At 41.3% G+C, this 19,133-nt stretch overlaps 1 protein-coding gene across 1 annotated transcript in view; it reads left to right on the plus strand.

The window, feature by feature from the left end:
* The window catches only part of RAB3C (RAB3C, member RAS oncogene family), a 422,835-nt gene extending 408,956 nt beyond the window's left edge, over positions 1–13,879 (plus strand). Inside the window, exon 4 of the mRNA XM_078675123.1 lies at positions 13,692–13,879. Coding sequence (XP_078531249.1) covers positions 13,692–13,879 — 188 coding nt within the window. The remainder of the gene's footprint in view (positions 1–13,691) is intronic.
* The last annotated feature ends 5,254 nt before the right edge of the window (positions 13,880–19,133 follow it).

Consider the following 19,133-nt stretch of genomic DNA (forward strand, 5'->3'; position numbering starts at 1 on the left):
AATCATTTAGACGTGTTATTACAGCCACCGAATTACACACACTCTAATGGTCACTCCCCTGGTTCCCAGAGACTTTTTAACTATTTTGCCTCAGGACAACTTGTTTATGCTCAATACTTTGGTATGCATAGACTTAGTGTCTCCCAAACAATATCTTATTCTTAATGCAATTCTGGTTAATATACCTGAAAATTACGGTTGAGGAAGCTTTTCAATTGCTGTCCATTTAGCGTACTTTCTCTGGCGATACTTTCGAATATCTATGGATCAGAAGTTCTACTACGCACCGTACAACTAAAGAAAACATAAATAATTACATCTTTAGTCTATGTTTTATCTATATACATCACGATAAATCAGTGCAAACCCAGCATCTGGCGCTAGTTACCTTTGATGATGGAGTTCGTTCTTATACATTTAGCACGGAGAAACCACCGTATTTGGGGTCAATATCAATCGATTCAACAGGCTGTGGTTGATCTAAATATGCATGGAAAAGGAATCATCTTTAGTCTAAAAAAGGACTTATTACTATTGCAGCTTCTTAACTTTACAGCTCTCATCTTGCTGCATCAGTTGCTACTCGTTACTCACCAGCTTATTCGTGAGTGTTCTTAAAAAGTTCGGTATACCATGAAGATAGGACCGAGTTCTCCTGTTGTTCTGGTTAAGGCTCAACTTTCAGTGTATAGGAGGTCTGTGGAATGGAATGAAGGACGTTCATTATGAAGCTCCTAATATCCATTATATTCTACTTTATCACTCATCGCCTTCTTCTTTTGGTTTAGTTTAATCTATACTTAGAGATCCTGTGCAAGTCCCTTACCTCCAAATGTTACCAGAGTTACTGATAGACTACATGGTATACAAAGATTTTACCAGGTTACAAGTTTACTAAAGAGCCCGTCACATAGTGTCTACTCTCACTCTCAAGCCTCCCGACCGAGCCCTTCGTTTTCCATACCTTAATTCCTCAGTTCGGCCTCCCTGTTTCTCCGTGCTTCGTCCTTCCTTTCCATTCGAAGTGGAATGAATGGAGAACGGGGTCGCGTTTTTATGCTGACACTGACTAAAGTGACCCGGAAGTTAATCATTTTCCGATAGTCGTCCCTGGTTGTATTGATAGTAGATAATATTCCTATTTTGTATCGCGTCTGTCTCTCGTGGAACATTTGTTACGATCCGTATCAGCTATTCGGCATCATTACCGATTTTTGTATTATTGGTGTGGCCGAGTGCCCCCTGGGACCCGGAAGTTATTGATACTGCCTTTCTTACGTAGTTACAGTTATTCAAAGGATTAATAACGGAATGATGCATAACGAGGGTCAAATAGTTGGCGATCGCTAATTATTAGGAATTCCGAAAACTAGCATAATTCAGTATGTACACTTCATTGCAATTTAATCACGTCTTTGTTTACGTGGCGGCCATCTTGGATTGGGACGCTCTCGTCCACAGTTGTGTTGACCCTAGCCACCTATTGCATATTCATAGTTTCTTAATGCGTGTTAGTCTTACATATATTAAATCGGAAACTGTTTACCAACATCGAGTACATACTCAAGTAATCGACAGACAATTGACATAATTTGTAAATAGAACACTCAACAACAGGATAATAAACATGGTTCACGGTCTATTGGTCATACTACCGTTCTCATAGATGTCCTCACATTTGTCTCATAAATCTTATTGGAACTGTTCCAATAAGATTTATGAGACAAATTATGTCAATTGTCTGTTGGTTTGGTGCCGGTCTAATACTGATCACTGTATCGTAGAAACTGTACTATAATACACATTGTTTTGGATAAATGAAATGTGAAGGTAACCATAAATATATATTGGATCAAATTGCTAGTTATTATAATCTAGAGTCATCGATTTTAACCACCAGAAAACCAAATGTGCATAGATTGAAGCAAGTACGCACGATATGACAGGAATGTTGTTTGTAATAGTAATTAATGCTACACTCTCGATTACTTGAGTATGTACTCGATGTTGGTAAACAGTTTCCGATTTAATATATGTAAGACTAACACGCATTAAGAAACTATGAATATGCAATGAAGTGTACATACTGAATTATGCTAGTTTTCGGAATTCCTAATAATTAGCGATCGCCAACTATTTGACCCTCGTTATGCATCATTCCGTTATTAATCCTTTGAATAACTGTAACTACGTAAGAAAGGCAGTATCAATAACTTCCGGGTCCCAGGGGGCACTCGGCCACACCAATAATACAAAAATCGGTAATGATGCCGAATAGCTGATACGGATCGTAACAAATGTTCCACGAGAGACAGACGCGATACAAAATAGGAATATTATCTACTATCAATACAACCAGGGACGACTATCGGAAAATGATTAACTTCCGGGTCACTTTAGTCAGTGTCAGCATAAAAACGCGACCCCGTTCTCCATTCATTCCACTTCGAATGGAAAGGAAGGACGAAGCACGGAGAAACAGGGAGGCCGAACTGAGGAATTAAGGTATGGAAAACGAAGGGCTCGGTCGGGAGGCTTGAGAGTGAGAGTAGACACTATGTGACGGGCTCTTTAGTAAACTTGTAACCTGGTAAAATCTTTGTATACCATGTAGTCTATCAGTAACTCTGGTAACATTTGGAGGTAAGGGACTTGCACAGGATCTCTAAGTATAGATTAAACTAAACCAAAAGAAGAAGGCGATGAGTGATAAAGTAGAATATAATGGATATTAGGAGCTTCATAATGAACGTCCTTCATTCCATTCCACAGACCTCCTATACACTGAAAGTTGAGCCTTAACCAGAACAACAGGAGAACTCGGTCCTATCTTCATGGTATACCGAACTTTTTAAGAACACTCACGAATAAGCTGGTGAGTAACGAGTAGCAACTGATGCAGCAAGATGAGAGCTGTAAAGTTAAGAAGCTGCAATAGTAATAAGTCCTTTTTTAGACTAAAGATGATTCCTTTTCCATGCATATTTAGATCAACCACAGCCTGTTGAATCGATTGATATTGACCCCAAATACGGTGGTTTCTCCGTGCTAAATGTATAAGAACGAACTCCATCATCAAAGGTAACTAGCGCCAGATGCTGGGTTTGCACTGATTTATCGTGATGTATATAGATAAAACATAGACTAAAGATGTAATTATTTATGTTTTCTTTAGTTGTACGGTGCGTAGTAGAACTTCTGATCCATAGATATTCGAAAGTATCGCCAGAGAAAGTACGCTAAATGGACAGCAATTGAAAAGCTTCCTCAACCGTAATTTTCAGGTATATTAACCAGAATTGCATTAAGAATAAGATATTGTTTGGGAGACACTAAGTCTATGCATACCAAAGTATTGAGCATAAACAAGTTGTCCTGAGGCAAAATAGTTAAAAAGTCTCTGGGAACCAGGGGAGTGACCATTAGAGTGTGTGTAATTCGGTGGCTGTAATAACACGTCTAAATGATTGTATTCATAGGCATAATTGTCAGTACACTAAAAGATTGTTATTTATCCTTAGATACAAAGTCAAAAGTCTTAAATGTCCTGATGAAGGTGCCGAGATAAAGTGACACCGAAACGCCGCGTCGACCTTTTGTTAAGACCCTTTTTATTGAAATCTTGTTTTAATTGTTTATTTTCCATATGTGGTACTATCCGGAATGGTATTGTAAGAAAGTTTTAACTTTGTAATAGATTGTAACCCGAGTGGGAGGTATATATGAATAAATTTTTTCATATTTTTATAAATTTTTGCTTCATCATTTGATTTAGTCACAGTGTACTGCATACCCTTGAGTTTGATACTTATGTTTGTTGAGTCAGTAGTTACAGGTCAAAATTATTCCCCCTGAGTTCCAGCCACAGCTATCCTTGCCTGCTACCCCTTACAGGGACTCTCTTTTTCCCGAGTGAATTCCCCCTCCCTGTTACACAGTGCATTGGGGAACCTCCATTTGTGTTGATGGCAAAGACTTTCAGAGTTCATCATCAAGTATTTACAAGGGGAAATAATATTCTCAGTTGTTTTCAGAGGTGGAAATATCTATTGGCTGTGGAATCTGATAACAAGAGCTAATGCAATGAGTTCAGGTGGGGCTTGGAAAATTGAAGCTGCTCAAAAATATTGACGATTGAGGATGCCCCTTTGTGGCAACAGGGTGTTTGGAAAGGAGTAAGAGAATGTCCCTGTAAATCTTTTAAAGCCCCAAAACACACCCGACCTTTCTATTTTAGACAAAGATTTTCATATGAAAATAAAAGGAAATTTGACCTGAATAGATTACAAAGATATGATTTTCCCTCAATGGATCCCATTTTCACCCAAAAGAATCTCAGACAAATGGTTTCTCTCACCAGTCTTCAGGAGACAAAGAAAACCGAAAACAGTGATCCAAGAATAACAGAAGGTTTGGGTGTGGCTGGGGGTTGTCTGATCCGTTTTTAGAAGGAATGGAAAACATGTGTTTCAGACCAGTGACTCCTGTAATATTTCTCGGCCATGTCATAAATGTCTCCCTTGTCTTTCAAGAACCTCGGGGCATATTATCAAGGGGCTTTATCTCCGCTTTTTTGGCTTTAAAAGCCAAGAAAGCGGAGATAAAATTATCTCCCTATTACCAAGCTGTCGCTAACACCAGTTAGCGACACCTAATAGGAGATAGTGACCATCTTGGGCCCCGCTTTGCATGTCAGTGATATTTATCACTAATGACATGCAAAGTGGGCGTGCCAAGATGTTAGCGACTGAAAACAGTCACTAACATCGCTATCTCCTATTACCAACTTTTGGAGGTATTCGCGCTAAGCGCGAATACCTCCAAAAGCTAACACCTGCCCTGAGCAGTTCTTAGCCATGTTATCCAATGGGAGGTGGATAACATGGCTAAGAGCATTTGCTCGATAATGCATGAATATCGCTGACTTTTCAGCGATATTCATGCATTGCGGCCGTTTTTTATCGCATTTGCGATAAACCTTACTAATAGCAAGGTTTATCTGCGATAAAAATCGCCGCTGTGCGGCGATAATTTTTGTCTCTAAATAAGTTAGAGACAAAAATTATCTCTATTGGTTGGTAATATGCCCCCTCATTTCATACACAGTCCTTGACCAAAAAGCAGAATGAAGAAAAAAATCACTCCAATAAAGTGTAGGGTGCTCATGAAAAAGAAAACCATTCTCCCAGTGTCTTCTGAAGAAAGAGGGTTAGTTGTTACACAATAGTGTTTTCATTGCAGAAACCACCGGGGGAGCTCAGATGGAGAATCAATGTGAGATTCCTCAACAGGTTCATTCCAACAGTTCATTTCAAAATGAACTCTCTGCCACAGGCTATTCCCCTTATTTCCGAAGGGGAATTTCTAACAACGATCGATCCACATGATGCTTACCTACAAAGAGGTGGTCTAATGGCTAGGGTGGTCTATCATGAAGCTGGGAAACCGGATGTGATTGTCCGCAGGGATACACAACATCCTGTGATTCGGGGCAAATCACTTAATCTCCCAGGCCTCATTTATGAAAAGTGACGCATCGCTGCGTGAAAACAGCAATGCGTCACTCTTCACTGCGCCCTCCTTGCGAGACCAATGATGCGTCATATTTACAGTATGGCGCATCATGGCGCAAGGAGTTACAGATACATCAGTATTTCTGAAGTATCTGTATGGCGCAAAAGTGACGTATTGCTGGAGTGTGTCACACAAGTGGCGTAACTCCAGCAATGTGTCCTTTCACATGGGGCAAGCCCCATGTGAAAGGGCCTGCGTCAGTCTTACGCCTGCTGTGAGGCAGGCATAAGATTTTGACGCATTTAAGTCCTAGAAATGGCGCAGTGAAATCTTATAGATTTTACTGCGTCACTTCCATGACCCTTTCTTGCGTCAAAACGTCCCCCTTGCATACATTATACCTGGCGCAGGTATAATGTGGTGCAGGGGTTTACAAAGTGACGCATCTACCTAGATGCGTCACTTTGTAAATATGGCGCAACAAGGTGCATGTTTTACACCACTGGTGCGTCACAAAAAGTGACGCCCCGGCGGCGTAAAAGTGACGCACAGCCTCATAAATGAAGCCCCCTGTGTCTAACAAAATGAATGTGTTCTGCTCTAACGGAACTGGTGGTCATGCAAAGCACTCTGATACCTTCGGGTCTAGTTCGCGCTATATAAAACTCTAAAAAAAAAAAAGGACCAAAAAAAACCCCACATCCTAAATGCTCTTTACCCACCAAAGGTGTCTCGGGTTTGCTGTGTGGAATCAACATTGGCAGTTCAGGTAGCTGCCCTGTGAACTAAAGACTGCTTCCAAAGTCTTCACTAAAGGTCTGGCACCTATAATGTGTCCTTATCAAAATAGGAGAATGAGAATCTATACTCATTTGGACATCCTTTTGATTCACTTTTCTTCTCAGGAACAGACCTGGAAAGACACTAGTGCGGTCACCCATCTAAGGATTTGGGTTTCTGATCAATTGGTCAAAGTCTCAATTGCTTCAGTCTCAGAGCCTAGAGTGCATAGAGGTATAGAATAGAATAGGCTAGGGAAAAGTATTCCTTCCAGATTCCAGGAAGTGAGAAGTCATGTGTTAAGTATGTTGTTGAAAACAGAAGCCTCAGCAAGAGACTGGCTTTGAATTAGAGACATGATAATGGGTATCATGTTGTTCCTTCTTATGTTTTTGAGTTCCACTACACATAAAGAAAAGGACATTTGTTTTAGTTGTTCTTTGTCTTTTTCTTTTCAGGCTGAAACATTTTTCAGCATTCCTTGATCTCACCTTCACCTGGGACATGTAGTACAACGCATCCTGAATTTTTGGCTCCCGTCAGAGACAAAATATCAGGTCCTTATTCCAGCAGCTCATGCTATTCAAAACCAATTAGCTTGATGGATGATAATCTCAACCTTTAGAGACTTTGACCACAGATGCCATCAGTCAAAGCTGGGGGGACAGCAGCCAGCACAAGGACTTTGGACATGACTGGAGAAAAAGAGACCCACCAAATGGAAAGAGCTAATGGCAATCTGAAAAGAAATGGAATTTTTTCACATCAGCTCAGAGAGAAGGCTTTATTGATTCACAGAGACAATACAGTAGCAAAAACATACTCAAATCAACAGTTTGGCACAGGGTCTCGAGCCCTGATTCACTTAACTCACGAGATTTGTACTTGAGGCGAGCTTAATTTTCTTTGTCTCAGAGCAGTTCACATCCAGTGAATGATTTGTTCTCAAGCACATCGTCTGAGCCAAATCTCTCCCTATTCCCAGAATTTTGTTTGCAACGTTTTATTTTTTTAGATGATTCCCCAGATGTTGGGTGTACCACAACACATCTAAACTCCCAAATGCCAAAGTACTTCTCAAGATTTCAGGACCTGCTAGCAACAGGAGTAAATGCCCTAACCAGTCCATGACCAAAGTGCCTTCATTATGCCTTCATTCCTGTTCCCTTGGTGCTGATGGTGTTATCAAAGCTACAGAAGAAAGTGATGGCAGAGGTAATGTAGTATTGTCTTATCGGACAAGAAGGACTCAGGGGCATATTACCAACCAATAGAGATAATTTTTGTCTCTAACTTGTTTAGAGACAAAAATTATCGCCGCAAATCGGCGATTTTTATCGCAGATAAACCTTGCTATTAGCAAGGTTTATCGCAAATGCGATAAAAAACGGCCGCAATGCATGAATATCGCTGAAAAGTCAGCGATATTCATGCATTATCGAGCAAATGCTCTTAGCCATGTTATCCACCTCCCATTGGATAACATGGCTAAGAACTGCTCCTGGGCAAGTGTTAGCTTTTGGAGATATTCGCGCTTAGCGCGAATATCTCCAAAAGTTGGTAATAGGAGATAGCGATGTTAGCGACTGTTTTCAGTCGCTAACATCTTGGCACGCCCACTTTGCATGTCATTAGTGATAAATATCACTGACATGCAAAGCGGGGCCCAAGATGGTCACTATCTCCTATTAGCTGTCGCTAACTGGTGTTAGCGACAGCTTGGTAATAGGGAGATATTTTTATCTCCGCTTTCTTGGCTTTTAAAGCCAAAAAAGTGGAGATAAAGCCCCTTGATAATATGCCCCTCAGGGGTATATTACCAACAACTAGCGATAATTTTTGTCTCTAACTTGTTTAGAGACAAAAATTATCGCCGCACATCGGCGATTTTTATCGCAGATAAACCTTGCTATTAGCAAGGTTTAACGCAAATGCGATAAAAAACGGCCGCAATGCATGAATATCGCTGAAAAGTCAGCGATATTCATGCATTATCGAGCAAATGCTCTTAGCCATGTTATCCACCTCCCATTGGATAACATGGTGAAGAACTGCTCAGGGCAGGTGTTAGCTTTTGGAGATATTCGCGCTTAGCGCGAATTTCTCCAAAAGTTGTTAATAGGAGATAGCGATGTTAGCGACTGTTTCCAGTCGCTAACATCTTGGCACGCCCACTTTGCATGTCATTAGTGATAAATATCACTGACATGCAAAGCGGGGCCCAAGATGGTCGCTATCTCCTATTAGCTGTCACTAACTGGTGTTAGCGACAGCTTGGTAATAGGGAGATAATTTTATCTCCGCTTTCTTGGCTTTTAAAGCCAAAAAAGCGGAGATAAACCCCTTGATAATATACCCCTTAGTTTCCTCTCCTTCGACACTTAGCTGTAGATCAGAAATGGGTGTTCCATTGTGTCTATTCCCTTTGATTCAGCCTTCTCTTCCCCTAGTTGCCAAAGGCTGTTGGTTTGGAGGTGTTTCATAAATAAAGATTTTTGCAGGCCTCCAGAAGAAGTTCATAAATATCATGTATAGTCATTTTTGGATTTCTTCTAATAATTGGTGCAGGTCTAAGGATCTATGGGGCATATTATCAAGGGGCTTTATCTCCGCTTTTTTGGCTTTTAAAGCCAAGAAAGCGGAGATAAAATTATCTCCCTATTGCCAAGCTGTCGCTAACACCAGTTAGCAACAGCTAATAGGAGATAGTGACCATCTTGGGCCCCGCTTTGCATGTCAGTGATATTTATCACTAATGACATGCAAAGTGGGCGTGCCAAGATGTTAGCGACTGGAAACAGTCGCTAACATCGCTATCTCCTATTACCAACTTTTGGAGATATTCGCGCTGAGCGCGAATATCTCCAAAAGCTAACACCTACCCAGGAGCAGTTCTTAGCCATGTTATCAAATGGGAGGTGGATAACATGGCTAAGAGCATTTGCTCGATAATGCATGAATATCGCTGACTTTTCAGCGATATTCATGCATTGCGGCCGTTTTTTATCGCATTTGCGATAAACCTTGCTAATAGCAAGGTTTATCTGCGATAAAAATCGCAGAATTGCGGCGATAATTCTTGTCTCTAAACAAGTTAGAGACAAAAATTATCTCTATTGGTTGGTAATATGCCCCACTGTCTACTAATGAGATTATAAGATAATCTTCAGTTTTTCCCTGATGATTTTTACAAAAGTTTGTCTTTTATGCCCTCGCAAATTCCAATGGCCATCAATTAAAGTGTTTAGATCTCCATGGAGTGTAGCCTGAGTTTCTAAGTTGTTCAAAGGGTTTGATTTATTGAGGCTAAGGGACTGATTTAGATCTCGGCGGACGGGTTACTTCAGCACAACATAGACAGATATCCCATCCACCGAAATATAAGTCCCGTAGGATATAATGCGATTTATGTTTTGGTGAAAGGGATATCCGTCACCATTGTGACGTAGTAATCCGTCCTCAAAGATTTAAATTAGGCCCGACGTACCAATATAAGAGCCCTTATCTATCTTAGGATTTGCCTTTAGTTTTACCTTTCCTACAGAGGTCATCTTTTGAGGCCTTAGAGGAGCTCTCTGAGAAATGTATTATTTTTAAGTTGTTCCTTTGATGCCCATAACTACCCCAAGAGAATTGGGGGTGTTACACTCTCTTGTCTGTAGCCATCCATAAATAAAGATTTTTGATGATCAGATTGGTATTTTTCTAAGTCCAGAATTTCCTTCTAAGGTAAACACAACCTTCCTTAGGAACCAGTAAATACTTCTTCCTTCCTTGAATGTAACCTCCTCCTCAGATCATGATGCATTGATCCATGTTTTACTTTTAGTAAAGAGCACTACAAGTTTATCCAAAAAGGCAGCTGGTTTAGAATATCTAAAAGTCTGTTTATAAATGTTGTCCATGCTAAATGAGGTGCCAAAACACCTCGGGCCCGATTCACAGAAATAACTTAAGACAAAATCCTAAGGTTACTACCATTTTGGTATTCACAGAAGGCACTTACTCATTTTGGTATTCACAGAAGGCACTTACTCATTTCGGTATTCACAGAAGTTAGGAGTCCTAATTTTCGGACTCTTAAATGCCTTCTGTGAATACCAAAAGTCTTAAAGTTAGGATTTTTCTCAATTTAGTAGTAGTAAAGTTAGGACTCCTAACTTTAGGACTCCTAAATGCATTCTGTGAATACCGAAAGTCTTAAAATTAGGAATTTTCTCAATTTAGTAGTAGTAAAGTTAGGACTCCTAACTTTCGGACTCCTAAATGCCTTCTGTGGATACTGAAAGTCTTAAAATTAGGATATTTCTCAACTTTACTAATACTAAACTGAGAAAAAATCTTAATTTTAAGACTTTCGGTATTCAGAGAAGGCATTTAGGAGTCCTAAAGTTAGGAGTCCTAACTTTACTACTACTAAATTGAGAAAAATCCTAATTTTAAGACTTTCGGTATTCACAGAAGGCATTTAGGAGTCCTAAAGTTAGGAGTCCTAACTTTACTACTCCTAAACTGAGAAAAATCCTAACTTTAGGACTTTCGGTATTCACAGAAGGCATTTAGGAGTCCTAAAGTTAGGACTCCTAACTTCTGTGAATACCGAAATGAGTAAGTGCCTTCTGTGAATATGAAAATGTTAGTAAGTTTAGGATTTTGTCTTAAGTTAATTCTGTGAATCGGGCCCATACACTTTAAGTACTCCTCCTTAAGTAGATTGATAAACTCGCGGTGTTCCCTAGCATATTAAGGTAAAGACCTTCCAGGCCGAGTCTAGTCTCATTCCTACAAGAGAATGGCAGCCCCTTGGAAAGAATGGGCTGGGGTAGCAATTGTTAGCATTTGCAAAACTAGGCCATTGCACCCACATTTACTTCACATTATAGACTAAATGGTGCTCAAGGATCTGTGTTATCTTTTGCTTCGGAGATCCTTGTGTAAAGAATGTCAATTTACATGCTTTTGGTTTCTTATTTTTCTCTATTGGATGAGTTTTGCACTTGTTATTCTTTTTCTTATTTCACTTGATGTGTGTAGAAATACATTAAATTTGGGTGCTGTTCACCTGAAATGGTGCATTCTTTTTTACACTACATTATAGTCGTCTATCAGTCTCTGATTTAGGCAAACCACTTTAGAATTCATCATTTAAGCAATGACTGAGACAAAAAAGGAGAAAAGGCAATAATGCTTGGATTACTTAATGTCAATCTTCATTACCCCAATTCTTCCTTCCTTGCCCCAGAACATACGAGTCCCTTAATCCCACTATATAACCTTCATCAGCCATCAGATGGAAGTGCTTGGTAACATCACGAAGGACATATGGAAGTGGGACACCTTATAAGAAGATGTTCGTCAGGCACTAATAAACTCAAAAGAAAGCTTAAGGAGATTGTGACATAAGGGTAGAAGACATTCTTACCCTCATTTAAGTAAGTGGTGGGACAAGGAAGAAGGACTTGGAGGAATGACGATTACCTGGAAGTTAACCAGGCATTTTATGTTGTTTTGCACAAAACAATTGTACTTAGAAGGGAAAAATGCTGCATTTATTTACAAGTGCATGGATTTTATTTTATAATTAAGCCATTGCTTTTTGTTATAGGACTAACTCAGCTTTAGTTTACCTTCTTGTCGCATTATACATTTGGTCAGCATGGCTGATCACTTGGAAGTGGCTGTAAAGAGTGTCTTTTATTTGTTTTCTATTTTAAGAATATGATGTTGTGTTTATGTTTACGTACAATAATTGGATTTTAGATAAGCTGTCTTACCTATTTAAATTATAACTTATATTGTGTGAATTTTAGGTGGCGCACAAAAGACTGTAAGAAAGCTTTTTAAATTGGGCCGCATTGGATTTTATTTTATGTTGTTTCAAATGCTCTTACTGTGTGTTCCTGGTGGAAATTGCGGTTTCTGTTGTACTTGTTGTTCTGTTAGATGAGTGATGTTTTTGTCTCGGGGGCTGCATGTTCCTTGCTGTTGCCCTGCATGCAGTTGCCTCTATGTCCATACAACTTAACAGTTGGTGGGACTTGTTCTTTCATAGACGTGGTTAGGAGTTTGTTGTGGTACTCTTGATGTTGATACACTGATGACATTCATTTTCTGGTCATGACTATTTGCAGTATTTTATTTAGTATGGCTGTTGAGAAACACTGTATTGCTTGTTCTTACTAATAGAAAATGAGGAATGATGTGTCCTGTCTCCCTTGTTCTTTTACCTGCGCCCAAATGGGTAGATTGTTGTCTTGGGCTGAGAATGATGTATGTGGAATGTTTGTGCAAGAGACTGAACCAGAAAAATAGTAGGACAGCTTAGATGAGGATGGACTGAGCTGCTGTCAACAAAGCTCTTAGTGAGGACACATTGTAGTATTGCTAACCGGAAATTAGGCTTCCATTTGAAGTATGGATTTATATGATGCTAATTACACTGTGTGGACATTTTCTTGTATAAAATCCCTGTGTTTTCATCATACAAGGTAATCATAGACAATAGTTTATCCTATATGGGTTCCTCTCAAACACATGCCATCACCACTGATTCATGAGCCTCCAAGTATTATGAGCCACCATTCAAGAAAGGGTGGGAGGTCTTCACATTGATATTTCATTAACACTTCACATTTCTGATGCAGCTCTTATGAATCATATTTGAATAAATTGCTTTACTTTTTAAAATAATGGTTTTAGAAAAACACCTTGAGCTTCTTGTTCAGAGTTTTACTGCTATTTATAGCTCTAGTGTTCTCTATACGAACACCACGCTTACCTCATACAAGACACCAGGTTGCACTGAGCACACTGTAAAATGATCCCTCTCTATCATTAGTCACTAACGATAAAGTGTGAAATGAAACAACCATTACATTTTTGTGGTTTTGCCAAAGGTGTCAGCAATGCGTTCTTTTAATTAGCCATTTCCTGGGAGGCTCAGTGACTCACCTTCAGCATTGCAATAATCAAGTTTAGACTTCAGCAAATTAGAAGCGAAATTGATGTAAAGTACCTAATCCCTGTGGGCCTGACTCACAAAGGTAATTTACACTTTTCTGTAAGTTTACAATTATTTGCTATTCACTAAGGTATTTTAAGAGTTGTGCCTCTACGATTGCTGAGTCTCCGCAAAAAGTTAGGAGTGTAAGTTTACATTTATTTGCTAGTAGTATCTTTATGACTGTGGAGCCTCCGCACATAAAAAGATAGGACAGTTCTATCTTTTTATGTGCGGAGATGCTGCAGTCCTAAAGACACTACTCGTAAAATATCTTTGTGAATAGCGGCCATAAACCTATACAAAAGTGTGTTTACCTTTGTGAATCAGGCCCACATATTTTTGTAGACATAGAGATAAGTAATACAACCAATGTTTCTATTGTTATTTTTTCTAGGTTTTGAATTTTTTGAGACCAGTGCGAAAGACAACATCAATGTCAAGCAGACCTTCGAGCGGCTTGTTGATATCATCTGCGACAAAATGTCAGAAAGTTTGGAAACAGATCCCGCCGTGGCCACCGGAAAGCAGAACACAAGACTAACAGAAAACCCACCTCCTCAGCAACCAAACTGCGGCTGTTAATCGTTTCACTGGGGCTGCACCAGTGCGTCCAGTTGCCAATGAGTATTTATGAATGGTCTACACACTGTTATTTATATATTGTTTAATAATTTATTGAGAGAAATACAATTATTTTATATCATCTGCTGGAAGGACCATAAATTGTTCGGGGTTCAAATTGTGAAACTGTAAGAAAAAAAAGATGCTCCTAAATTTGTAAAGACTGTCCATTTGTCAGCATTTGTCCTGTGTATGTATGTGGTGTGTTTTAAAGCCCTGTATTACTCCACCTTTTGCATCACATAGTGGCACTGATTTGTGTGCCCTCTATCCATAAAACATGATTGACCTTTCCTAAATTAGTTTTGGAAAATAATGACTCAATGTGGATATTAATATTGTACGGTAGAATAACCTTTTTGAAGTCATCTGTTTTCCATCTCACTGGAAATCGATCTGAACCTATTAGCTGAGGTCTGTTGACTTGTTTGCACTGTACACAGTTCTCCCATCCAAATGCTATTCTTAAGGGCTTTTTCTTCACTTCTTGTGAATATGAAATAAGAAGTGACAATAGTAATAGATAGTCATTACTTTCTTTACTGTCTGGTAAGTATGAAAAATATCTTCCAAAAAATAATACAAGGTTTTAATTGGTACCTATTTCATACCCATAAATTTGTGCTTGTAGCTGAAATGAAATTGATAAGATATTTGGACCCCTGATTCATAATGACAAATGACAGTGTTTCCTTGTACCAGGATAATGCCTTTCAGATGGATATATTTGCTTCATTTGCTGTCACCTGCATTCCTTCGATGTAAATACAGGCAGTTGCAATGTACTATGGAAAACATTGTATATGGCACTGCAAAAATCTTTGGAGAGCAGCGCAAACTTTTCGAGGCCACACAGTTTAACAGTTATGATGATACAAAAAATCTTTTCAATATCTATGAAAACAATTTGCTTCAACACGTCATAATATCAAGATTGTGCTGTCTAGTTACTCCATGTTATCAGGCAAGCAATCTTTTTACTCATATCAGATAAAGGTGCTTGATGGACCAGCTCAAATAAATTGACATTTAAACTCATAGGGCAATATTATGTAAAATGTTTATCGGCCAGGAACCGTGGAAGTGGTAATGTGCTTTCTGCAGAGCCACCTAATGTGAGATAGTCTGCCACTTGTGGTCTCACACATGTGACGTTGTGCAGCATTCGATTGGTGATGTCCAATGTCATTTTGAGGATGAGCACTGTGAGGTACTGCTCCTAGTACATTAGAAAAATGACTTAGGAAGTGAATAACATTTTCTTTAGAAATATGAATACTTTAGAGACATCAAATTCACCTATTGCAGAATTCCAATAGATCCAATAGTATCCTTATATTTAACAAAAGCCGGATAGCCTATTACAATTGGAGTTGTGTTAGAAATTGACTTAATAATCTGCAAGCAGAGAAACACCATGTCTGTGGGGTAGTAATGGTGCAAACGTTAGGCGTTTAGGTGTTTTGAAGCATAATGTCACTGACTGATCATGCTATAATGGGTCGAAGGAGGTGGTGGGCACTGACTCTACTTTCTTCGATATCTGCATATATCAGCAGACTGCCCTTTCGCTAGGCTCCCTTCCTCATCTCTCTATTGTTACACTCTTCCTCATTCAGAGTATGTCATGGCCATTCCTTCTCATGCATTTCTGGTTTTCAAACACTGAAGGAGTACTTACTTACTTTGGGCTTTTTAAATTGACAGTCATTGAAAAGTGCTTTATTCTGACTACATGCATGAATATAGTAGGTAGGGTCATACAGGAGAACTTGACATGAAAAGGTTTCACGCAGGTATGTTGTTGTGTGCTGGGTCGGACTGGCCTGTTGGATAATCAGGCAGTACCTAAAGGGCTGGTCTCACAGATGAGGGTATGCGCTGTTTTGTGTCTGTTTGTGGACCTTTTTTTAGGCTTGTTGCACTGTTTTCATATTGTTGTTTTCCCCAATATTAAGAAACATTTCCTGCAGCTAGCTCTAATCCATGCAGTCTTCCATAACTTACAAAACACATATACCGCATGTCTTTACAAGTTCAAAACTTCCCCAATGTGTTCTATTCTTTTAGCTTTCTAATTCACTAATGGGGGGGACTTGAATTTTGGTGCCAGGGCTATAGTCTGTCTCATTCAGACATTGTTGCGGTGTCAGGGGACTGGATAAGGATTACGGGGCATATTACCAATGTTAAGCGATATTTATCGCTAACAATGCTTAGCAACAAATTTTTTAACGCTAAGCATCGCCAGAAATTATCGCAGATAAACCTTGGTATTACCAAGGTTTATCGCAAATGCGATAAAAAACGGCTGCAATGCATGAATATCGCTGAAAAGTCAGCGATATTCATGCATTACCGAGCTAATGCTCTTAGCCATGTTATCCACCTCCCATTGGATAACATGGCTAAGAACTGCTCAGGGCAGGTGTTAGCTTTTGGAGATATTCGCGCTTAGCGCGAATATCTCCAAAAGTTGGTAATAGGAGATAGCGATGTTAGCGACTGTTTCCAGTCGCTAACATCTTGGCACGCCCACTTTGCATGTCATTAGTGATAAATATCACTGACATGCAAAGTGGGGCCCAAGATCGTCGCTGTCTCCTACTAGCTGTCACTAACTGGTGTTAGCGACAGCTGGGTAATAGGGAGATAATTTTTATCTCCGCTTTCTTGGCTTTTAAAGCCAAAAAAGCGGAGATAAACCCCCTTGATAATATGCCCCTACGTTTCTAGGGAGATTCAAGTTGGTTAGTGAGTGAGAGTGATGCAGACTTAAATAATGCTGTGACAAGAGGAGAGTTGAGTTTGTCCAATACACAAGACACATCCTCTTCAGCATTGCTGGATCATTGCACTCACTACCTAGAGACATGCAGCAGTGTTAATGCTTCTTTCTGAAGAGCAGGCAAGATGGCTGCGCTCTCAAGGCTGCATTAAGGGGTTTCCAGGGTCTGGGTCTATGCTGGTATAAGTGTAAGATGTTGCACTTGTTGCTTCCTGGTAACTAGCTTTTTTGCGATGCTAAGTGTTGCAATAGTGTCGGTATGCCAGAACTGGGCATCTGGTCAGGTTTTTCTGGTAATCACTGTACACTGAAGGTAATTTCCAACTGTATAAATAATTCAAAATGACCCCCTTCAATACTATCTCTGTTTAGGCTCAAACTTTATTTAGTCAAGGTACTCTCAAGAATCTTAGGCCTTTTCCAAAGCAAATCAGTACATTAATCTATCAATCAATTAATCAGTCATTTGTTAAGCGCACTACATACCCGCGAAGGTCTCAAGGCACTGGGGGGGAGGGACGGTCGGGGTCGCTACTGATCGAACAGCCAGGTCTTTAGAATCCTCCTGAAGGTCAGCAGGTCTTGGGTCTGTCGTAGGCTCAGTGGGAGGGTGTTCCATGTCTTGGCAGCGAGGTGGGAGAAGGATCTCCCGCCAGTGGTTGTTCTTCGGATGCGCGGGACGGTGGGGAGTGAGAGGTCCGCGGAGCATAGCTGGCGGTTGGGGGTGTAGGAGACCCGTCTGTTGAGGTAGGCTGGGCCGGTCGTGTGGAGTGCCTTGAGTGCGTGGATGAGGAGCTTGAAGGATATCCTCTTGTTGACGGGGAGCCAGTGCAGGTTTCTCAGGTGGGGGGTGATGTGGCCATGTCGTGGTACATCAAGGATCAGTTGTGCTGAGGTGTTTTGGATGCGTTGTAGTCGATTGATGAGCTTGAAGGGGGTTTCCGTAGTCTAGTCTGCTGCTGACGAGGGCCTGGGTGACTGTCTTTCTTGTATCTGTCGGGATCCATCTGTAGATCTTGCGGAGCATGCAGAGGGTGTTGAAGCAGAAGGAGGAGACAGCGTTGATTTGCTTGGTCATTTAGAGCGTTGAGTCGAGGATGCTTCCCAGGTTACGTGCATGGCCAGTGGGGGTCGGGGCTGCCCCCAGTGCCGTTGGCCACCAGGAGTCATCCCAGGCTGACGGGTTGGAGCCGAGGATGAGGACCTCTGTCTTGTCCGAGTTCAGCTTCAGACGGCTGATCTTCATCAAGTCGGCGACGGCCTTCATTCCTTCATGGAGGTTGGCTTTTGCGGTGATGGGTTCCTTGGTGAGGGAGAGGATCAGTTGAGTGTCGTTGGCGTAGGAGATTATGTTGAGGTCGTGCTGTTGGGCGACGTGTGCGAGCGGGGCCATGTTAATATTGAACAGTGTCGGGCTGAGGGAGGATCCTTGGGGTACGCCGCAGATGATCTCGGAGGCTTTGGAACGGAATGGGGGGAGGCGGACGCTCTGGGTTCTGCCGGAGAGGAAGGAGGTGGTCCATTCCAGAGCCTTGTCTCGGATCCCTACGGAGTGGAGGCGTGCACGTAGTGTGCAGTGGCAGACGGTGTCGAAGGCGGCGGAGAGGTCTCGGAGGATGAGTTCTGCAGTCTCCCCGTTGTCTAGCAGGGTCCTGATGCGGTCGGTGGCGGAGATGAGGGCGGTCTCGGTGCTGTGGTTGCTGCGGAACCGTGACTGGGAAGGGTCCACGAATCTGTTCTCTTTGAGGTATCGGGTTAGCTGTCTGTTAACGATTTTCTCAATCACCTTGGCCGGGAAGGGGAGCAGAGAGATGGATCGGACGTTCTTGAGGTCTCTTGGGTCTGCCTTGGGTTTTTTGAGTAGGGCATTGATCTTGGCGTGTTTCCAGCTCTCTGGGAAGGTAGCAGTCTCAAGGGAGAGATTGATGACGTTGCGTAGGTGGGGTGCGATGGAGCTGCTTGCTTAGTTGAAGACGTGGTGCGGGAATGGGTCTGACGGAGAGACGGAGTGCATTGTGCTCATGGTCTTGATGGTGTCATCGAAGCTCACGCTTGTCCAGGCTAGCAAGGGGACGTGGTCGATGGTCTGCGGAGGGTCTGTTGTGTTGCTGTCTGTTGGGGCTGTCTGGGTGTTGAAGCTGTTGTGGATGTCTGCTATCTTGCGGTGGAAGAAGGTGGCGAGGGAGTCGCAAAGGGCTTGCGATGGCGGGATGTCAGTGTTGAAGCTGGGGTTGGAGAGTTCCTTCACGATGTTGAAGAGCTCCTTGCTGTCGGGTGTATTGTTGTCGAGGCGGTCTTTGAAGGAGGTCTTCTTGGCAGCCCTGATGAGGTGGTTGCGAACAGCGTCCTTGTGTGCTGTGTGGCTGTCCGGAGTTTGTTCACTGTGCCATTTCTTCTCTAGTTTCTAGCACGCTTGCTTGGAATTTA

This window comes from Lissotriton helveticus, chromosome 2_1 (genome assembly GCF_964261635.1).
Source record: "Lissotriton helveticus chromosome 2_1, aLisHel1.1, whole genome shotgun sequence".
Lineage (NCBI taxonomy): Eukaryota > Metazoa > Chordata > Amphibia > Caudata > Salamandridae > Lissotriton > Lissotriton helveticus.